General features: G+C 41.6%; 1 protein-coding gene across 5 annotated transcripts in view; it reads left to right on the forward strand.

The window, feature by feature from the left end:
• Window positions 1-4,183: 4,183 nt before the first annotated feature.
• Setx (senataxin) overlaps window positions 4,184-22,351 on the forward strand; it is a 65,979-nt gene continuing 47,811 nt past the window's right edge. For 2 of the 5 annotated variants that reach the window (XM_075985611.1, XM_075985615.1), the window contains exons 1-6: window positions 4,353-4,516; window positions 5,090-5,217; window positions 5,786-5,940; window positions 11,723-11,906; window positions 17,962-18,172; window positions 21,595-21,704. In XM_075985611.1, coding sequence (XP_075841726.1) covers window positions 5,807-5,940; window positions 11,723-11,906; window positions 17,962-18,172; window positions 21,595-21,704 — 639 coding nt within the window. In that variant the 5' untranslated portion in view covers window positions 4,353-4,516; window positions 5,090-5,217; window positions 5,786-5,806. Of the gene's footprint in view, window positions 4,517-5,089; window positions 5,218-5,771; window positions 5,941-11,722; window positions 11,907-17,961; window positions 18,173-21,594; window positions 21,705-22,351 lie in introns of all 5 variants that reach the window. The other 3 variants (XM_075985612.1, XM_075985613.1, XM_075985616.1) reach the window with 3 other exon arrangements.

The following is a 22,351-nucleotide window of genomic DNA, read 5'->3' on the forward strand; positions in this document are numbered from 1 at the left end:
GGGCTAGACTGGATGACATTTGATGCCAATGCCAGCCTCCTGGCAGCAACTACCCACAGCAGCTGTCCATGTACCTCTGTGCACCGGCCTTCTTCAGGCCCTTTGCAGGATAGTGTTGATGGACATTGGTGGCAAGGAGCAACAGGCTGTCTCAGACCTTAGTCTAAGCAAGCTGGGGACAGGGTGATTGGAAGCTATCTAGTGAGTGTGCAAGCCAGTCCCCAAGCAAACAAAACAACTTTCCATTTACAAATCTATTGTTGTACTTTGGTTGTTATGAGCCAGCCTGGTCTTATAATAAAGACAAACTAGGTTCATTCCTGTTTATGATTATACCTGTTCTTCAAAGACTCAGCTATGTCCCACCTATAACCTTAACTATTGCCTGTTTCAGGAAACAGCAAACCATCTTTGTTTGTGACCATCATGCAACCCTACCTTTGTTTCCAAAGGTTATTATAAGCACCTGTTGTTATGATTACCTTATTATGGTCTGCCTCTATAACCCCATCTATTTGTCTGCCAAATCCCAGTTGGAAACCCCTTATTCCTGATCTATGAAAACCCTTATCTTGCCTATGTCCAGCTCTGACCTCTTGAACACTGCTTTAAGGGGAGGCAGCTCATGTACACAATAAAAATGCTTGCATTAATTAATTGCTTGCTTTGATTAATTTGGCCATGATGATTTAGGTTGGTGGTTGTTCTCCTTGCATCTTTGGGATTAGCATTTGTACATGGCTCTTTAACTCCTTAGGGTTAACTTTATTTAGTTGCAAAATAATTTATTTTATTTTCCAAGAACTATACATAATGCATATTAATATTTCTTCCTTCAACTCCCCTAGCTTCGCCGGGCGGTGGTGGCGCACGCCTTTAATCCCAGCACTCGGGAGGCAGAGGCAGGCGGATCTCTGTGAGTTCGAGACCAGCCTGGTCTACAGAGCTAGTTCCAGGACAGGCTCCAAAGCCACAGAGAAACCCTGTCTCGAAAAACCAAAAAAAAAAAAAAAAAAAACCAAAAAAAAAAAAAAAAACTCCCCTAGCTTCATATCCTATTTATTTTTATTTGTTGTTATCAATCATCCCCTGAGTCCGGTTAGAGCTGCCCACATGCCCATGGGTGGGTTTGTGTGGCCTTCCACTGGGGAATAAGCCACCTCCTAGCTGTCACATTTCCCCAAAGGAACTCTCTTCCCTCCTTCAACTGCCATCAACTGCCAATAGCTTATCTGATAGGATTGGGACCTTGGGGTTCCTCCCCTCCCCCACCGGTGCTGGAATTTTGACTGCCTTGATGTGCTGGTAACCACGAATGCCGAGATCTCATTTATGCACCAGTTAGGCCATGTCCAGTTCACAGCTCTCCTTCCCATCTGCTGGTTCTTACACTCTTTCCGCCTTCTTTGAGCCTTGGCTAGCGGCAGGTCAATGTCGATGACTCCCTACATCTGAGTACTCTATTATACTGGGCACATTGGCAAGTTCTTAGTCTCTGCATTAACTGCTACCCACAGCAAGAAGAAGCTTCTCTGGCCCAAAGAGAGAGGGAGAGCAGCATGAATCGTCTCTGTGGTACTGGGGCATCTGGCCAACTCCAAATTCCTACTTGGCTTTTTGAGATAAGGTCTTACTCTGCATCCTACCTGGCTTGGAATTCACTCTATAGCCCCAGCTTGCCTGGAACACCTGGTAATCCTCCTGCCTCCATCTCCCAAGTACTACGATTGAGGGTAAAATCCAATTATGCATAAAGGTTTATTAGACTTATATTGCATATAGATAAAACAAGGGTGGGGGACTGGAGAGCTGGCTTAGAGGTTAAGAGCACTGGCTGCTCTTTCAGAGGACCTGAGTTCAATTCTCAGCACCCACATGGCAGCTCACAACAGTCTGTAACTCCATCCTAGGGGATCTGGCTCCCTCACATGGACATACCTACAGGCAAAACACCAAAGCACTTAAGATCATAATATAAATTATAAAAAAAAAAAGGTTTGAAAGATTGTAAGGAGTCACAGGGGCTTCAGAGACATTTTTGTGGGCTGCAGGAAATATTTGCCTTCAGTTTCATCCACAAAAGAAGCAGTAAAAATCATGTTTTATGACTGTATAAAGACAAAAAAACTGGTACATGGAAGATATCTTCGCCAGCCTAGAGCTTTCTGGTCCTGATTTCATATGACAAAACATTTTGTGCTCCTTGTAACTAGCCTACTGTGTTTAGAATTATGACTATTTTCTCTTTTCATTTTATCTTTCTGTGTATGTGCCCCACTTAAGGAGCAGGGTCTGAGGAGGCATGAGGAGGGCATGTGTTCTGATCACCTAGGACTGGAGATGCAGACAGACAGCTATAAGCTGCAAAGCTGGTAACAGGAAATGAACTTGGGTCCTCTGAAAGACTAAGTTTTTTGCTTTTTGCTTTTTGGTTTTTTGAGGCAGGGTTTCTCTATGAAACAGTACTGGCTGTCCAGGCTGGCCTCAAAGTCACAGAGATCCTCCTGCCTCTGCCTCTCAAGTGCTAGGATTTTTAAATTTAATTAAATTATTTTTTTGCCGAGTGCCAACACTGTCTGGCCAGACTAATTATCTTTCTTTTTTTAAAAAATTTATTTACATTCGTGTTTTGCCTGCATGAGGGGGTTGGGTACTCTGGAGATGGAGTTATAGATCGTGTGAGCTGCCTTGTGGGTGCTGGGAATTGAACCCGAGTCCTCCGGAAGAACAGCCAGTGCTCTTAATCACAGAGTCATCTCTCTAGCCCCAGACTAATGTTTCTACTTAGACTAATGAGTAACTTAGCATTTATGTTTTTTCATGATTAAAACAACATGGTATTTAGCTGAAATCTAAAATCTGTGTAATGAATTCTGAAAGGTTCTGTATCATCAGGGACATGAAAGTTTGGATAGTTCCTATCGTCTCATTTCCCCCCCATTTCTGAAAATTTGAGTTAGGTATTCGGAGCCTTGTTTTTTACGCATACACATAATACTTTTAACTTGAAACTATATTTTTGAAAATTTTATTTTGATTTTGATAGAAATCTTTGAGAAAACGAAAAGAAAAAAAAACTCTTAAAGCAAGAAAATAACGGTCAGCCTCGCGCTGCTTCCTGATTGGCCTAAGCCCCTAACGGTCATTTGCTGCCTTTAAACCACGCCCCCTTTCTGGAACGTTCCTTAGAGTCCTACCACCGTGCTTTTCAGGCGCGTTTCTCATTCTGCCTTAAGGTTCTCCAGGGGTAGGACGGTCTCTGACCCACCTGCTACCTATTGCCTTGTTATCTGTGGCACCGGCGGTGATGGAGCCCAGTGCCTCAGTTGGCTAGGTAAGTGCTCTCCCGTGTTACCTCCTTGCACCCTCTGACTTCCCTTTTTTAGATTTTTTTTAAATTTTTAAGTATTTTTTTGGTGACTGTAATGTAGGCCTCGAATTCGAATTCGCATTTTGTAGGATGCTGGGCTTCAGGTCCGGGTCCTCTGGCCTCAAGCCTCTAAGTGCTGGGACTATAGGCGCGTTGCGGATGTAAAATGATTTCACCTTCATGCTGGGCTTAACAAAGTGATTTTTTACTAAATTCCTGGGTTTTAGGGGAGAGGTGTGGGCGGGCCAGCGGTCCCCAGGGGAATCTGGAGTGACTGCGTGTCTTCCGTTAGTGAGACCTGTTCTAACGGGTCTGGACTAAACCGTGTAGCTGCCCTGAACTCGGTGGCTCACAGCAGTACCGTTTTCTGCGTCAAGCGGACATTTTACTGTCTAGGTCGGGTCTCTAACAGAGAAGCCGCCTTAGGCGTCTCAGACGTTAGGAAGCAAGAGAGGCGAAGAGAAATGGCAGCTGTGTAAATGTAAAGGTCAGACCCGACCGGGGGCGGGGCAAAGGCCAGGATGGGGCAAAGTCCGAGGCGGGGCAAAGTCTGAGGAGGGGCAAATCCCGGGGCGGGGCAAAGGCCAGGATGGGGCAAAGTCCGGGGCGGGGCAAAGGACAGGACGGGGCAAAGCCCGGGGCGGGGCAAAGGCCAGGATGGGGCAAAGTTCGGGGTGGGGTAAAGCCCGGGGCGGAGCAAAGGACAGAATGGGGCAATGTCCGGGGCGGAGCAAAGTTCGGGGCGGGGCGCGGCACCGCAGTTTACGCTTCTTTCGAAAGGAACTCTTGATTATTGGTCGTACTTCCCCCTTCATCCCGGATGTGACGCCAGCTCACGGGCCTTTGCCAGGCCTTGGCTCCCCGCCGTTGGTTTTCCCGTGGCCCGCCTTCTTGGCGTTCCAAAACAAAAAGGCTGTGGCTGGGGTGGCTTGGGGGCGGTACCCACTCGCGCGGCGATAGCGGGTTGGGCGCAGGGTTCTGCCTAGCACTTCCGCCAGCGGCTAGTTGTCGGGGTCGAGGCATGGAGGTCGGCTAGCTCGCTGCAGCGAGACCGAACGGGGCCGAGCCGGGCGAGAAGCTCGGCGGGCAGGCTACGAGCGGGCGAACAGGCGTGCGCGTGGCGGGGCGCGCGGCATATTGCCAATGGTAAGCGCACGACCCGCGGGGTAGGGCGCCACTCCTACCCTCTTTCCGGAGAGCAGCGCGCGACCAGAGCTGCGCGGCCTCGGGTGGGCAGTGCTTGGTGCTTTTCGCACGCCAGGCCTGCCTCGTGAGCCCTGCCGTTCAGGCTTCAGCGCCGCCGGCTCTGGGCTGCGATGCACCGCAAGGGCTCTGAACAGGGCCTCTGGAGGAGGGAGGTCTTCCCGGGGAAGGGGCCGGCAGGACGTAGCCCTCCGTCCTGGCCTCGCTTCCGCGCGGGCACCGGGACGCGCGTCCTGCGACCCCAGGTGTTGGCAGTGCTGACGGCCTCCCGCACACCCATGGCAGAGGCTATCAAAGGAAGTCCTACCTGGATGCCGGGGGAGGGGGAGCAGTCCTGGACAAGTGAGGTCATCAGTGTTACAGCGCTCCCTTTAGTGCACCGTAGGTGTCTGCGGATGTGTTGTCTAACCTGATGGAGGTAATTCATCAGGTGACAATGCAAGGTTGACGCAAAACCCAGGTGAGATGCTTAATGTAAGGGGCGCTTTATCAGTTTTATTTTATTTTTAATTTCAGAAATGTTCTCTTTTGGGGCCAAAGTGTGAGTATATCTGAATGCAGAGAGCTTCGTCTATTCACAAATAAACCCAGCATAAATAAGCTTCAACAAAGAGGATCTCTTCTCTGTAGGACTTTTTGCAAAGGTAATTGCCTTTTTAAAACAATCACTTCTTTTTTATTTTTTTTGATAAGTATTGAGTACTGGAATTACAAAAATACAGAATAAGTCCATACACTGACACTCCGAATTGTTGAGGTGGGGGCAGACAAGTAAACCAAACCACCTTAGTCAGGAAAGAAGGCAATAAAAAGGTGGATATAGGAGATTCTCAAAGACCCTGGAAAAGAGACAGGACTCCCAGATCGCTGGCATTCAAATTCAAGGTTGTGTGGTACACTGGTCTCAGCAGGTGTTCTTTCAGAATCACTACTAGAGTGCATTATATTACCAACTTGGTAGTTTATGTTCCTAATAAGAAGTGTGTATTGATATGAAGAGTGATTGTTGAAGGCAGATGGAGAGCTTCAGTTAAAGGAATGCCAGACACAGTGAGTTTTAGGCAGAACAAATGTAGGAGATGGGAATAGCAAGAGAATGAAGCAAGGTTATAGGGGCTTGTATGTGGATGGAACTCAGTGATAGGAATTTTATCCCCAAACTGGCTTTGGAAGTCTTACTTTGTTCAATAACCTCTAGGCAACATTTTATAGGAAGAATTGGAGGTTGGACAGATGAGGCAGAGAGATGAGATTTCTTCAGTAATTCAGACAAATGATGACAGTGGACCAAGACTGAGTGATACTGATACTGAGAAGAAAGGAGAAATGCTAGGACTGATGAAGCAGAACAAGAGAGAAAAAACAAGGTGATGATAAGGTTAATGCTTTGGCAGAGGCAGGCGGATCTCTGTGAGTTCGAGACCAGCCTGGTCTACAAGAGCGAGTTCCAGGACAGGCTCCAAAGCCACAGAGAAACCCTGTCTCGAAAAACCAAAAAAAAAAAAAAAAAAAAAAAAAGGTTAATGCTTTGGGAATGGAATGGGTGGCAGTAATGTCAATGCAGGGGAACACGTACTTAGAAGATTTTTTTTTCTTTTTGATATCTTTAAGTTTTCTGTTTTTTAATGTTTAGAGCTACTCTAAATTGTTTAGAAGTGTGAAGAAAGTATACTTCAAAAGTGTATTCTGTAGTAGGTATAAAAGTAACCATTGTGTGTGTGTGTGTGTGTGTGTGTAGGGAGTGTAAAGGTGCCTGCCAAGGCCAGAGGTGTTAGATCCTTTGGAGCTGGAGTCCACAGGCAGTTATGAGCTGCCTGACATGGGTGCTGGGAATCGAACTCTGATCCTCTAATCATCAGGGTTTTTTGTTTTGTTTAAGATATGGTCTCGCCGGGCGATGGTGGCGCACGCCTTTAATCCCAGCACTCGGGAGGCAGAGGCAGGCGGATCTCTGTGAGTTCGAGACCAGCCTGGTCTACAGAGCTAGTTCCAGGACAGGCTCCAAAGCCACAGAGAAACCCTGTCTCGAAAAACCAAAAAAAAAAAAAAAAAAAAAGATATGGTCTCTACATAGCCTTGGCTGTCCTGGAATTCAGTTGTGTATCCTGGAACTCAACTGTGTAGACTATGCTCCCCTTGAACTCAGAGAGATATGCTTGTTTCTGCCACGGAAGTGCTGGGATGAAAGGCCTGGCTATATTAATGGTTTTGTTTTGTTTTGATTGAGACAGGGTTTCTCTGTTGTAACAGCTCTGGCTGTCTTGGAACTTGATTTGTAGATTTCTCTTGCCTCTGCCTCCTGAGTGCTGGGATTCAAGGCCTATGGCACCACCACTCAGAGATTAATTTTTTTTTACCCCTCTGGGTTAGTCTGGTATAACCAGTTTTTAGTTTTTTAATTTATATGTATGAGTACTCTATCTGCATGTATGCCTGCATGCCAGGAGTGAGGATCAGATTCCACTATAAATGATTCCCAGTGGCTGCTGGGAATTGAACTCAGGACTTCTGGAAGAGTAGCACAGTGCTCTTAACTGCTGAGCCATTTCTTTAACCCCTATTAATGATTTCTTATAGCAGAGATTATAGACTCTGCATTGTAGAGTGTTCTTTACTAAAAACCCGCATGCTGCCAGATGGCCATATCCAAACATTCAGTGACTCTGATTAGGTTTCCAATCCTTTGATATTTCCTCTATCTCAGTGAAAGGAAACTCAAAACCTTTCTTTGATTTATTTTACCTATTTGAGTGCTCTATCTGTATGTGTGACTTTATGCCAGAGGAGGGCATCAGATCCCATTATAGATGGTTGTGAGCCACCATGTGGTTGCTGAGAATTGAACTCGGGACCTCTGGAAGAATAGCCAGTGCAGTGCTCTTAACCACTGAGCCATTTTCACCAGACCAACATTTTTTTTCCTAATTGCTTTTTTCCCTAAAATTTAGTCCCACCAATAAATATAGTCTTTCTATAATATATTTTTGTTATACAGGAGTAAACTTTTGTCACAGATTGGCTTTTCTCTCAAGAGTTATACTACCTGATGAGAATGCATGAACTAGGGCCATGGAGTTTATGGGATGAATTTAAGGAAATTTGCTTTTAAATTTTTCCTTCATTTGGCTAATAGTTTACATAAATTAGAAAGTTTGTGTGTGTGTTTTCCCTTTCTAAATTCTGGTTTTTGGAGGCAATTTAAAAAGTCTAGTTCCGGGGGCTGGAGAGATGGCTCAGAGGTTAAGAGTACTGGCTGCTCTTCCAGAGGTCCTGAGTTCAATTCCCAGCAACCACATGGTGGTTTACAACCATCCATAATGAGATCTGGTGCCTTCTTCTGGCCTGAAGGCATGCCGGCAGAACACTGCATACATAATAAATAAATAAATAAAAATAAATAAATAAATAAATAAAAAGTCTAGTCCCATAGTCTGAGGGGCTGAGATTAGCCTGCAACAGAAAATAACTATTGTACCTTGAAGTTCTTAGGTATGTTCCTTCTCTCTCATTTTTTCACTTATTTGTATTACTATAGGTAAATTGTGTTGATTTATTATTGTCTTACTAGTCAATGTTATTTATCCTGTTCATGTTGTTTCAGTTTTATGTGCTTTTTCATAGACGGGCAGTTCTGGATCCTCTAGGCTCAGTCTTCATTTTTACCTGCATTAACCTATGTATTTATTGCATATCAGATACACGTTTGCTTTTTATTCAACCACAGTACACTATTTACTACAGGGCTTTCTGTTAGTTTTTATATACACTTAGTTATAGTTATATAAATTATATTTCTCCTAGAGATCCTTCAAACTCTGGCTTTGATGCCTTTTGGTAATCTTTTTACTCTTGGTACTTTTTTTTTGGAGACTGCTAGGATTTGGAAGACCATCTTAAAACCCTTTAAATTGAAGTTTGGATGGTGAAGGATGGATGAGAGTATATAAAAAACTTGGTAGCAATAGTTTGTGACCTTTTGTAACTATTAGGAGTTTATAGTTGGTTGAAGAGCAGTGATTATAGAGCAGCAATCTATTTATATCTTGTCAAATAACAGAAAATATTCTTACTATTTCTTACTATTGGTACAGATTTATATGTATTTCTGGAAGTTTCTAGAACTGCTTTTTAGGAATATGAAAATTTTTTAGCTTTTTAAGTTATTGGGAGACTCCAAAATCTGTAGCTTGAAAATATTAATTTGTGTCTTTATCTGATTTTACATCAGTACTGTATAGTTTGAACCCATTTGGCACATAATGGCATACCCCTTAGTGTTGTGACTAACAGAATGTATTCAGGATTTTTGCTAATGTTGGGAATCAAACCCAGGGATTCCATGCGAGACAAATACTCTTGCCACTATGCTTCACCCCTACCCTGATTTCATATTTGGGTTTAATCAGTTTTGAAAAGATGGCCAGCACAACATTTGGCTCTGAAAACAGTTTTTTAGATGACTTGGATCACAAGTAGAAAGTATGAATATTCTGCATAAAGAGTAAGTCTTGAGTGTTAATTTTCCTGTTACAGGGGCTGGAGAGATGGCTCAGTGGTTAAGAGCATTGCCTGCTATTGTAGTAGGAGCAGCGAGGCTGCGTCCCTGGCACCCAGCCGCCCACATGGCTAGCTTATGCCCCGAAATAATTACACGGAAACTGTATTCTTTTAAACATTGTCTGGCCCATTAGTTCCAGCCTCTTATTGACTAGCTCTTACATATTGACCTAACCCATTTCTAATAATCTGTGTAGCACACAAGGTGGCTTACCAGGGAAGATCTTAACCTGCGGCTGTGTTGGGAGTGAGAATCATGGCGACTCCTTGACTCAGCTTCTTTCTCCCAGCATTCTGTTCTGTTTACTCCGCCTACCTAATTTTATGTCCTATTAAAGGGTCAAGGCAGTCTCTTTATTTAACCAATGAAATTAACACAAAACAGAAGACTCTCCCCCATCATTTCCCCTTTTTCTGTAAACAAAAAAGAAAGGCTTTCACTTTAACATAGTAAGATTACGTATAACAAAACAGATATTAAGCAAGAATTACAGTTACAATATATCTATTTTATCTTTTATCATAACTAAGGAAAACTATAACTAACCATTCTTCAACTCCATCAAAGACTCCAGAAGGATATAATATTACCTAAGCAAACAAGAAATCCAAAGCTCTAGAAATGACAGAGACATCTTGCTGCCTGTACAGTCACCCAAAGTTCCTCTGTACCGTTGGGGCATCCATCTTCGGCCTTCAGGCCCATAGTATCCAGCAGACATTTCCGTGAAGCAGAAAATTTCAAAGACAGTTCAGTCACTATCTGCTGTGTCCTGCAGAATGTCTCGCAGACTCTTTCATGAGTCATGAACCCCAAAAGACCGTCTCACCTTTAGGCAAGTTCAGCAGTCCTCTCTCTGCGGATTCTCTGTGTCCATTTTATTCAACAGTCCAGGCAAGAGCAGTTTCTTGCCCAAATGGCTATCAAACTCCATAAGGATCGTCTTCGATGCCCATCTTCCTCTCGAAGTAGATTGGTGTCGCCAGGAGCAGACATGTCTCATTGTCATGAAAAGTCCTAAGTTACTAAAATATTTTAAATGCCATATTGTGCAGCCTTTGAGAGAGATGAATGCCTATCTGAAATATATCTCTATATATCTAGAAAATCTAACTAACATGACTACAAGCTTTACTATTATCGATGATTATCAATTAACAACCTATATTTCTTAATTATACAGTACATTTTTAAATGAACTACACAATCAATACCTTAATCAAGATCAAAAAATACATATACATATAACAAAATTGACCTTAAAATCCATACCAATGCAAATTATTCATACCTATATCATTTTCCCCTTTAAATGTAAAAGAACATTTATAAACAATATTTTGGGAACATGGGCGCAGTTTTTTCCTCTCCAAACTGCTTCCTGCTGAATGGGGGCACTGTTAATCAGATCATTTAGGGTGTAACCTGTGTGCCAGGTTTATCTCAGTTGGCAGTTGAGTGAAGTAATTTTTTGAGGGTGTTCACAGCAACTTTTTGGGAGGTCGTGGTCTATCATACCATATCGGGATAGAATCAATCCACAGGGTCTGGTCCTCTGTGAAAACAAAAGAAGACCCTCTCCAAAGCATCATATCCTTAGACCCAAATTTTGAAATCGTAATACCCTTATATCCATTCTGGTTTAGCTTGGCAGCCAATGTAATGAAATGTCTCTCTGTACTTAGCTCCTTCACAGTCAAAAATTTTAAAGAAAACACAGTGTACATAATCCAGACTCTCTGTGAAATTTTCATTTTTACGTGGCTTATTTTTCTTTATTTCTTTTAATCTCTTAACTCTCTGTACTCTGTCTCTTTAAAGACTTTACCCTTTTTTTAAGACATTAACTTTATTTTTTATATTCTTTTTCTTCTCTCTCCCAAGCCTACGTACATTCATCCAACAGTGTCTGAATCTGTTTTATTGTGAATCTGTATTTTTTTTTTACTATCCAGGAGCATTTCTTAAAATGGTAAGCATTTCTTAAAAACTGAAATTGCGCCATGTAAATGTAATACGGTAATGGGTAGAGCCTGTTTCCTGCCCAGTCTAAAACTTAACTGTGCTGTTATTACGGTAATTACGGTAGTTCCTGCCTGAGGTCAGCACAGTTTAGCATGGAGCAGCCGCTCCTGCCTCAGATCCATTTGGTGCCCCTGAGCCACACACAGTTCCAGGCATACAGCAAGTCCACATTGGAGCCGCATTCAGCAGTTTAACTCCTGAGACTGAGTGAGCGGCACAGAAACTCTTTTCATCCAAGTTACAGCCAAATCTGACACACAGAGCACTGTGTAGTCTGAAAACACATCTCTGTATGGCGGCAGGAATCCACCATGCTCGTCCGCCTGCCTAAGCCTGATTTTGCCATCTGCCCAGGTGCAGGCGGGGAGAGCTGAGCCATCAGCATGGTCTCAGAGCAGCCTGCTCTTCCAAAGGTTCTGAGTTCAATTCCCAGCAACCACATGGTGGCTCACAACCATCTGTAATGAGGTCTGGTGCCCTCTTCTGGCCTGCAGACATACACACAGACAGAATATTGTATACACAATAAATAAATAAATATTTAAACAAAAATTTTCCTGTTACAGGTACAGAATGAGCACATGCTGTTGGTGTACTCCAGGTGGTACTTCCACCGTTGATGTCATAAAGTGCTATGCATCGAGCACTGGATCAAGTGAATTTCAAACAGCTGATGAAGACCTCTGCTACTGCTTAGAGTGCGTGGCTGAGTACCACAGAGCCAGAGATGAGGTGCCATTCTTGCATGAGGTAATTTGCAGTAAAGTCTAACCAGGAAATCCTAAGTGTAGTTGTTAAAAGCATTCAGGGAAATGGTGCTGTATGACTAAAACTTTGAAATCTAGTACAGTTCTAGTATCTAACTTCCTAGTATATAACAGTTGCTGTAAATACTTACTGATGTCCTTGAATTGAATCTTTAAAAGTACAGGTGTACGTCAGTTGTAGTTATTTTGGCATAAAACAGTTTTGCAAAGTCATTTCTTGCACTCAGGAAGTAGGACAGGATAATTGCAAGTTGTAGGCCTACCTGGCACACTGGTTAGACCCTGTTTCCAAAAAGCAAAGAATGTTTTCTTTTTTATTGAGATACTTATAAACTCTAAAGGCAAGTATGTTAGGTTTATTACATTTATCTGATAAAGAACAAATAGTAGATGTACCATATATGGGAAAGTGTTTTTGATGTCTGTGATGTATTTCTGCCTCTGTTCCTATATTTGCATGTGTAAGCCAGAGTTTGGTGTTGTTTGTCTTCCTTGATTGAGCTCCATCTTACATTTTGAAACAGGGTCCCTTTACTGATAGGCTGGCTGTCTGAGATTACAGACACATGCTGGTGCACCCAGCTTTTTACATGAGTGCTGGAGATTTAAATTCAGGTCCTCAAGTTTGCAAGGAAAGCACTTAACTGACTGAGCATCTCCCCATCCTTAACTTTTATGCTGAAACTATTCGATGTCTTTGTGCATAAACTTATATTTAAGGAAAAGTATCCCCACACCTCTTGAGACAAGACTGGCTTCATGCTTATTACATAGCCAAGGATGACCTTGAACTTCTGATCCACTTGTGTCACGAGTACTGTTATTTCAGGCATGGATAAGGCAAGAAAGGCCTTCTCTGATGCCTTTGACAAAGAAGCACCAGTTGCTTCTCATTTAGTTTGGAATAGCTTATAGTTAGTAGATATATTGCGATGTGTGTAGCATGATGGCAGTGTGATGTGTCAAGTTTCTCATTCTCAGTACTCAGGCTATAAAGGGCCCATGTTTAGGGACTTTCAAAAAACTTCATATAGGGCCAGGCATGGTGATGCATGCCTTTAATCGTGGAGGCAGAGGCAGGCAGATTTTTTTTAATTTCTTTCTTTCTTTCTTTCTTTCTTTCTTTCTTTCTTTCTTTCTTTCTTTTTTTCTTTCTTTCTTTAAGATTTCTGTCTCTTCCCCGCCACTGCCTCCCATTTCCCTCCTTCTCCCCCAATCAAGTCCCCCTCCCTCGTCAGTCCAAAGAGCAATCAAGGTTCCCTGCCCTGTGGGAAGTCCAAGGACCACTCACTTCCATCCAGGTCTAGTAAGGTGAGCATCCAAACTGCCTAGGCTCCCACAAAGCCAGTATGTGCAGTAGGATCAAAAACCCATTGCCATTGTTCTTGAGTTCTCAGTAGTCCTCATTGTCTGCTATGTACAGCGAGTCCGGTTTTATCCCAGGCTTTTTCAGACCCAGGCCAGTTGGCCTTGGTGAGTTCCCAATAGAACATCCCCATTGTCTCAGTGTGTGGGTGTACCCCTCGCGGTCCTGAGTTCCTTGCTTGTGCTCTCTCTCCTTCTGCTCCTGATCTGGACCTTGAGATTTCTGTCCGGTGCTCTACTGTGGGTTTCGGTCTCTGTCTCCTTTCATCGCCTGATGAAGGTTAATATTCAGGAGGATGCCTATATGTTTTTCTTTGGGTTCTCCTTATTTAGCTTCTCTAGGATCACTAATTATAGGCTCAATGTCCTTTATTTATGGCTAGAAACCAAATATGAGTGAGTACATCCCATGTTCCTCTTTTTGGGTCTGGCTTACCTCACTCAGGATAGTGTTTTCTATTTCCATCCATTTGCATGCAAAATTCAAGAAGTCCTTGTTTTTTGCTGCTGAGTAGTACTCTAATATGTATATATTCCATACTTTCTTCATCCATTCTTCCATTGAAGGGCATCTTGGTTGTTTCCAGGTTCTGGCTATTACAAACAATGCTGCTATGAACATAGTTGAGCATATACTTTTGTTGTATGATAGGGCATTTCTTGGGTTTATTCCCAAGAGTGGTATTGCTGGGTCCAGGGGTAGGTTGATCCCGAATTTCCTGAGAAACCGCCACACTGCTTTCCAAAGTGGTTGCACAAGTTTGCATTCCCACTAGCAATGGATGAGTGTACCCCTTTCTCCACAACCTCTCCAGCAAAGGCTATCATTGGTGTTTTTGATTTTAGCCATTCTGACAGGTGTAAGATGGTATCTTAAAGTTGTCTTGATTTGCATTTCCCTGATCGCTAAGGAAGTTGAGCATGACCTTAAGTGTCTTTTGGCCATTTGAACTTCTTCTGTTGAGAATTCTCTGTTCAGCTCTGTGCCCCATTTTATAATTGGATTGATTAGCCTTTTACGGTCTAGTTTCTTGAGTTCTTTATATATTTTGGAAATCAGACCTTTGTCAGTTGCGGGGTTGGTGAAGATCTTCTCCCAGTCAGTGGGTTGCCTTTTTGTCTTAGTGACAGTGTCCTTTGCTTTACAGAAGCTTCTCAGTCTCAGGAGGTCCCATTTATTCAATGAGGCCCTTAATGTCTGTGCTGCTGGGGTTATACGTAGGAAGTGGTCTCCTGTGCCCATGTGTTGTAGAGTACTTCCCACTTTCTCTTCTATCAGGTTCAGTGTGTTCAGACTGATATTGAGGTCTTTAATCCATTTGGACTTGAGTTTTGTGCATGGTGATAGATATGGATCTATTTTCATTCTTCTACAGGTTGACATCCAGTTTTGCCAGCACAATTTGTTGAAGATGCTCTCTTTTTTCCATTGTATACTTTTAGCTCCTTTATTGAAAATCAGGTGTTCATAGGTTTGTGGGTTAAAGTCGGGGTCTTCTATTCGATTCCATTGGTTGACTTCTCTGTTTTTATTGAGCTCTACATTTTTCTCTGCTCCTCTCCCTGCCTCTCCCCCTCCGCTTCAACCCTCTCCCAAGGTCCCCATGCTCCCAACTTACTCAGGAGATCTTGTCTTTTTTCTACTTCCCATGTAGATTAGATGTATGTCTGTTTCTCTTAGGGTCCTCATTGTTGTCTAGATTCTCTGGGATTATGATTTGTAGGCTGGTTTTCTTTGCTTTATGTTTAAAAACCACTTATGAGTGAGTACATATGATAATTGTTTTTCTGTGTCTGGGTTACCTCACTCAATATGATGTTTTCTAACTCCATCCATTTGCCTACAAATTTTAAGACGTCATTATTTTTTTTTCTGCTGTGTAGTACTCCATTGTGTAAATGTACCACATTTTCCTTATCCAGTTTTTGGTCGAGGGGCATTTAGGTTGTTTCCAGGTTCTGGCTATGATAAGCAGTGCTGCTATGAACATAGTTGAGCACATGTCCTTGTGGCACGGTTGAGTGTCCTTTGGATATATACCCAAAAGTGGTATTATTGGGTCTTGAGGAAGGTTGTTTCCTAATTTTCTGAGAAATTGCCACACTGATATCCAAAGGGGCTGTACCAGCTTACATTCCCACCAGCAATACAGAAGTTTTCCCTTTTCCCCATAGCCTCTCCAGCATAAGTTGTCATCAGTGTTTTTGATCTTGGCCATTCTTACAAGTGTAAGTTGTTTTGATTTTCATTTCTCTGATGACTAAGGATGTTGAACATTTCCTTAAGTGTCTTTCAGCCATTTTAGACTCCTCTGTTGAGAGTTCTCTGTTTAGGTCTGTACTCCATTTTTTTTATTGGATTATTTATGTTCTTTTGTTGACCAATTTCTTGAGTTCTTTGTATATTTTGGAGATCAGACCTGTCTGATGTGGGGTTGGTGAAGATCTTTTCTCATTCTGTAGGCTGTCATTTTGTCTTGTTGACTGTGTCCTTTGCTTTACAGAAACTTTTCAGTTTCAGGAGGTCCCATTTATTAATTGTTTCTCTCAGTGTCTCTGCTGCTTGGGTTATATTTAGGAAGTGGTCTCCTGTGCCAATGTGTTCAAGTGTACTTCCCACTTTCTCTTCTATAAGGTTCAGTGTGGCTGGCTTTATGTTGAGGTCTTTGATCTATTTGGACTTGAATTTTGCGCATGGTGATATAGATATGGATCTATTTTCATTCTTTTATATGTTGATATCCAGTTATGCCAGCACCACTTGTTAAATATGCTTTCTTTTTTCCATTTGATATTTTTTGCTTCTTTATCAAAAATCAGGTGTTCGAAGAAGTGTGGATTGATATCTGTGTCTTCTATTTGGTTCCATTGGTCCTCCTGTCTGTTCTTATGCCAATACCAGGCTGTTTTCAGTACTGTAGCTCTGTAGTAAGAGTTTGAAGTCAGGGATTGTGATGCCTCTAGAAATTCTTTTATTGTACAGGATTGTTTCGGGTTTTTTGCTTCTTCTTCTTCTTCTTCTTCTTTTTTTTTTTTTTTTTTTTTGATTTTTTGAGACAGGGTTTCTCTGTAGCGTTTGGAGCCAGACCTGGAACTAGCTCTTGGAGACCAGGCTGGCCTTGAACTCACAGAGATCCTCCTTCCTCTGCCTCCGGAGTGCTGGGATTAAAGGCATGTGCCTCCATGCAGGGTTTTTGCTTTTTTTTTTTTTTTGCTTTTTTATATGAAGTTAAGTACCGTTCTTTCGAGGTCTGTGAAAAATTTTGCTGGAATTTTGATGGGCATTGCATTGAACCTGTAGATTGCCTTTGGTAAGATTGAGGCAGGCAGATTTCTGTGAGTTCAAGGCCAGCCTGGTTTACAAGAGCTAGTTCCAAAATAGCTAGGACTGTTACTCAGAGAAATCCGTCTTAAATAACAAACAAACAAACAAACAAAAAACAAAAAAATTATATAGGTATATCTTGTTTGTCTCTTAGATTTACAATACTCTGTTTTTAAAAGTTGAAGGTTTTATAATCTTGCTTTGAACAAATTTTACCATTGCTGTTTTTGCAAGAGCAAGGACTTACATCCTCTTTTTGTGTTACTTTGTGTTATTCTCCTATTTTGAACTGTTTGATTGTTATATGTACTGGTGATTTGTAATCACCGATTTCTGATGTTGCTTTTGTAACTGCTTTGGAGGGCCATGAGTCATAAGTCAGGCAGTGAGTGCTCTAATCAGTAAATGTGTGAATTTTACCTGCTTTATTGACTGGACATTCCCTGTCTCTTTTCCCTCTCCTTAGGCTTCCTTAATTCCTGAGATAACAGTTTTGAAATTAGACCACTTATAGTGACCTGAAGTGTTTAAGTAAAAGGAAAAATAGCACATCATCTCTCAGGTAGAAGCTAGATATGCTTAGTGAGGAAGGCATGGTGAAAGCTAAGACATGCTAAAAGCTAAGCCTTTTTACCAACTTGTATAGTTAAGTTGGGGATGCCAAGGAGAAACTCTTGAAACAGGGTGTCTAGCTCACACTCCTCTCAAACTCCCTGTGCAGCTGATGATAACCTTGAGCTTCTGGTCCTCTTGCTACCACCTCTCCAGTATTTGATTTCAGTCCTGTGCTATCACATTCAAGTCTATCTGTGCTGAGAATGAACAGAGTCTCATGCCTCTTAGGCAAGCACCCTAACAGTTGAGCTACATCGTTACTCTTTAACTGTTTTTGCTTTTTTAGTAAGTTTAGGGGGATTTGTTTGCGTCTATAGTATTTTTGGACTAAAGTCATGGAAGCAAGTTTTACATCTGTTGGAAAGCCAAATTGGATGAGACTCATATCTCAGTGACATAGTGGTAGAAATTGAAGCCCTAGCTCCAAGTTATGTCTCTGTATGTATGATATATGATAGCTGCTACTTTAAAATTATAAATTGTTTGTTTATTTTGTTTTTTCCCAAGACAGGATTTCTCTGTGTAGTCCTGGCTGTCTTGGAATTCGTTCTGTAGACCAAGCTGGCCTAGAACTCAGAGATGGACCTGCCTCTGCCTACTGAGTGCTGGGATAAAGGAGTGTGCCACCGCTGCTTCTAAATTTTTGTTCGCAGAGGAAAAAGCTTTTTATAGGAATGGTTGTTACACAGCATATTTCGTTACAATAAAAAACACTGTTTTCATCTTTCTGTAGGTTTTATGGGAACTAGAAACCTTACGCCTCATAAATCACTTTGAGAAGTCTATGAAGGCAGAAGTTGAAGAAGATGATGAATTATATATAGTAGACAACAATGGAGAGGAACAGCTATTTGACTGTAGTGGCCAAGATTTTGAAAATAAGCTTCGAGTTCCTCTTTTTGAAATACTGAAGTACCCTTACTTGCTTCTGCATGAGCGTGTTAGTGAGTATCTTTTCTTTTTTCTTCCCAAGACAGTGTTTCTCTGTGTAGCTCTGGCTGTTCATGGAACTCACTCTGTAGATGAAGCTGGCCTCAAACTCAGATATCCGCCTGCCTCTGCTTCCTGAGTGATAGGATCAAAGGCATAGACCACCACCACCACAGCCTTTTTAGACCAGCTCGTTTCTCCACAGGACTCTTCTGTTCCTTGTGGGATTGTTAGTAGCAGTTTTAACCTCTGTCGACTGCATGCCAGGAACCTTTTCCTCCCCTGCCTTGTTATTGTCACAACCAAAAATGTCTTCAGACATTGTTTTTTTTGTTTTGTTTTGTTTTTCTACACAGGGTTTCTTTGTAGCTTTGGAGCCTTCCTGAGACTCGCTCTGTAGACCAGGCTGGCTTCGAACTCACAGAGATCCGCTGGGATTAAAGCCATTTCCAGATGTTGCTGAATGCTCCTTGTTAAGAGAGGAGGGGCAAAACAGCTCTGAAAAACAGTTGCTTCTAATCCAGTGGTTCTCAATTTTCCTGATGCTTTGACCCTTTAATACAGTTCCTCATGTTGTGGTGATTCCCAACCATAAAATTATTTCGTTGTCACTTCATAACTGTAATTTTGCTACTGTTATGAATCCTGATGTAAGTATCTGATCTGTGACTCCCGAAGGGGGTCAAGACTCATCGGTTGAGAAGCACTGCTCTTATCAGCTGAGGTAGGTATTTGTAATGCCACTATTAGGAAGGTGGAAACAGGAAAGTCTTCTTAGGTCACATAAAGACTTCCAGGCCAGCCTTGGTTGTATGAGACCCTCCCAAAGTAAACAGAGAAGACAATTTTTTTTTTCTTTTTATCAGTTAGTTGGCATGGCATGCGGTAGTGGTTCCAGTTTGGGTCTTATGTATTTGCCTTTCTTGCTATGAATCTCAGGTCTAGGATGACCTTGAAATCAAAGCTCCAGAGTTGTAATGAGAAGGTGGGCCTACATACTTACCAGGTATAAAGAATACTTTAGGAATCCAGTATCTAGCTCATATATTCTCAATAGGTAGATATGTGGATTGGGGCCAATTTGTTTTAGAGTGACTAGAAGACAGCATATTGAATTTGGTTGTATTTATTCCCTTAATCAAAAATAGTTCACTTTTTTGGTGGTGGTAGTGCTGTTATGGGGACCTAACCCAGGATCATGCATACCTAGGCAATTACTCTTTATCCCCAACCTGCTTAATATTGTCTATTTTGAGACAGCATCTTATTAAATTGCCCAGGCTGACCTTGAATTCACTCTGTAGCCTAGGCAGGCTTTGAATTTTTGGTTCTTTCACCTCAGCCTCCCCAGTAGCTGGAATTACAATGCCACCAGGCCCCTCTGTAACTTTTTTTTTTTTTTTTGCTCTGTTACTTGAGACTTTATGGTTACTTTTTAGAAATATAAAACAGTTTATGCAATTTAATTTTCTTTACCCTATATAAAGTAAATACAAATATTTGATTAGAAAACTGTCTTTTTGAGACAGGTTATCTCTTTTGTAGTCTTGGCTGTCCTGGTACTCACATATAGACCATTCTGGCCTTGAACTTAGAGAGATTCATCTGCCTTTGGAGGGCTGGGATTATAGGCCTGTGCCACCAAGCTCTGCTTTTGATTAGATAAATTACTAATTTTCAAGTAACTAGATTATAAACTGAAAGTCTTTTAATCATTTTCATTTAATATTTTTCTTTTGAGTGTTTTGACTGCATTTATATCTATGTATCACATATGTGGAAATACCCAAGGAAGCCAGAAGAGGATGTTAGATCGTTTGGAACTGGAGTTAAGATGGTTGTGAGCCACCGTTGTAGGTACTTGGAATCTGATCCCAGGTCCTCTAAACAGCTGAGCCAACATTCCAGCCCCTTAAATATTTATTAAAGAATAATGTACTCATAATACCAGAGCTGGAGAGATGGCTCAGCAGCTTAATTGAATGCACTTGCTACTCTTGCAGAGGACCTAGTTTCAGTTTCTAAACACCCACATTGGCAGTTCACAACTGTCAGTAACTCAAATCTTGGGGATCTGACTCCCACGCCCTTCTGATCTCTGGGTACAAGGCAGGTATGGGGTACATAAACATGCATAGAGGTGAAATATTCATACACAAAGTATTTTCTTTATAATTTATATTATTTTATGTATATTGGTATTTTGCCTGTATATGTAAGGGAGTTGGATCCCCTGGAACTGGAGTTACAGATAGGTGTGAACTGCCATGTGGGTGCTGGGAATTGAATCTGGGTCCTCTGAAAGAGCAGCCAGTGCTTTTAACTGTTGAGCTATCTCTCCAGCCCCATACATATTTAAAAAAAAAAATTAAAAATCTATAAAAGTATGTAAACTTGAAGATTATTTATACTTTTGTGTATTTCCAGTATTACAGGAGTTTCCTGTAAGCTGACCCAGTCATAATTCCCCCTTTAAAGCTAACTACTATTACTAGTATACTATTTTTTGAAGCTTGACAAATAAAATTGACGAATTTAAAGTCTCATCGAGGAAGCTAGTTGATCTGTACGTGAAATTGAGATGACTAGCAATTAGGAGGAGAAGCTCTTTTGTTCTTACTCCAGTTCAGGTGGACCAAATATCAAATGCAAGATACTGGACCTATAACCATGCTTCTGAGATATTCTTTCGAGATAATTATACAAAATATAAATATATGTTTTAGTAAATTTTATTTTATGTGCATAGGTGTTTTGTCTGAATGTATGTCTCCATGAGGGTGTCAGAGCCCCTGCCAATGCAGCTAGAGTTGTGAGCTGATATGTGGGTACTGGGAATTGAACCTGGGTCTTCTGGAAGAACTGTTAGTGCTCGTAGCCTCTGAACCATCTCTTCAGCCCCATGTTTTAGCAAATTTAAAATAAGAGGACTATTCCATGCATGATCACAATGAACAGTCTATCAGAATTGGAATGTAACTCAGTATGTTTACCTAGTATACATGATCACAATGAACAGCCTATCAGAATGGATGTAACTCAGTTTGTTTACCTAGTATACATGATCACAATGAACAGCCTATCAGAATGGATGTAACTCAGTATGTTTACCTAGTAGTATACATGATCACAATGAACAGCCTATCAGAATGGATGTAACTCAGTACGTTTACCTAGTATACATGATCACAATGAACAGCCTATCAGAATGGATGTAACTCAGTATGTTTACCTAGTATACCTCAGGAACTGGGTTTGATTTCTAGTACCTCAAAAAAAAAAAGTATCAGTAGGTAAATTTTGTTTCGACAATTACACCATCAGCATTTCTATTTTCTTAGTTTCAAAAAAATGAGTAACTTTTATTTAAAAAATACCCAAGGAGCCAGTTTTTAGGGCCTCAATTTAAACCCTTTACTGCTTTTTCCCCATTTAGATGAACTGTGTGTGGAAGCACTTTGTCGAATGGAACAGACCAATTGCTCCTTTCAGGTGTTTGACAAATATCCAGGGATCTATTTGTTTTTGGTTCATCCCAATGAAATGGTGAGTATGGGTATAGTGTTAGTAATGGCATTACCTTGTATGTAGTATAGTGTCTATTCTGTTTAAAATATAGGTTGAAAATTTTTACTCAATTACTACATTTAAGTAGAATGTTTACATGGTTGAGTGTTATGAATTTAAGAGGACGGGAGCATTGGCTGATAAGTGCTACTTGATGAAAAGACAAGGAGGAAAAGTAGTTTTATTTTCTTTCAGTGTTTCTGTCATAGTCAGTTTTTGGTGCTGTGAGGAAACACTGACCAAAAGCAACTTTGGAAGGAAAGAGTTTATTTTATCATACACTGTCATATCACAGTTTATCAAAGGAAATCATAGCAGGAACTCAAGAAAGAAACGTAGAGGCAGGAACTGAAGCAGATACCGTGAAGGAGTATTGCTTACTGGCTTGCTCCACCTGTTTTGTTATACAACCCATCTGCCCAGGAGAGGAGAGACACACTCCATAGCAGGCTGGGTCATCCCATGTCAATCACCTACAGGCTTATCTACAGGCCAACTTTATGGTGGCTTTTTTTTTTTTTTTTTTGGTTTTTCGAGACAGGGTTTCTCTGTGGCTTTGGAGCCTGTCCTGGAACTAGCTCTGCAGACCAGGCTGGTCTTGAACTCACAGAGATCCACCTGCCTCT

This window comes from Microtus pennsylvanicus, chromosome 9, assembly GCF_037038515.1.
Source record: "Microtus pennsylvanicus isolate mMicPen1 chromosome 9, mMicPen1.hap1, whole genome shotgun sequence".
Classification (NCBI taxonomy): Eukaryota; Metazoa; Chordata; class Mammalia; order Rodentia; family Cricetidae; genus Microtus; species Microtus pennsylvanicus.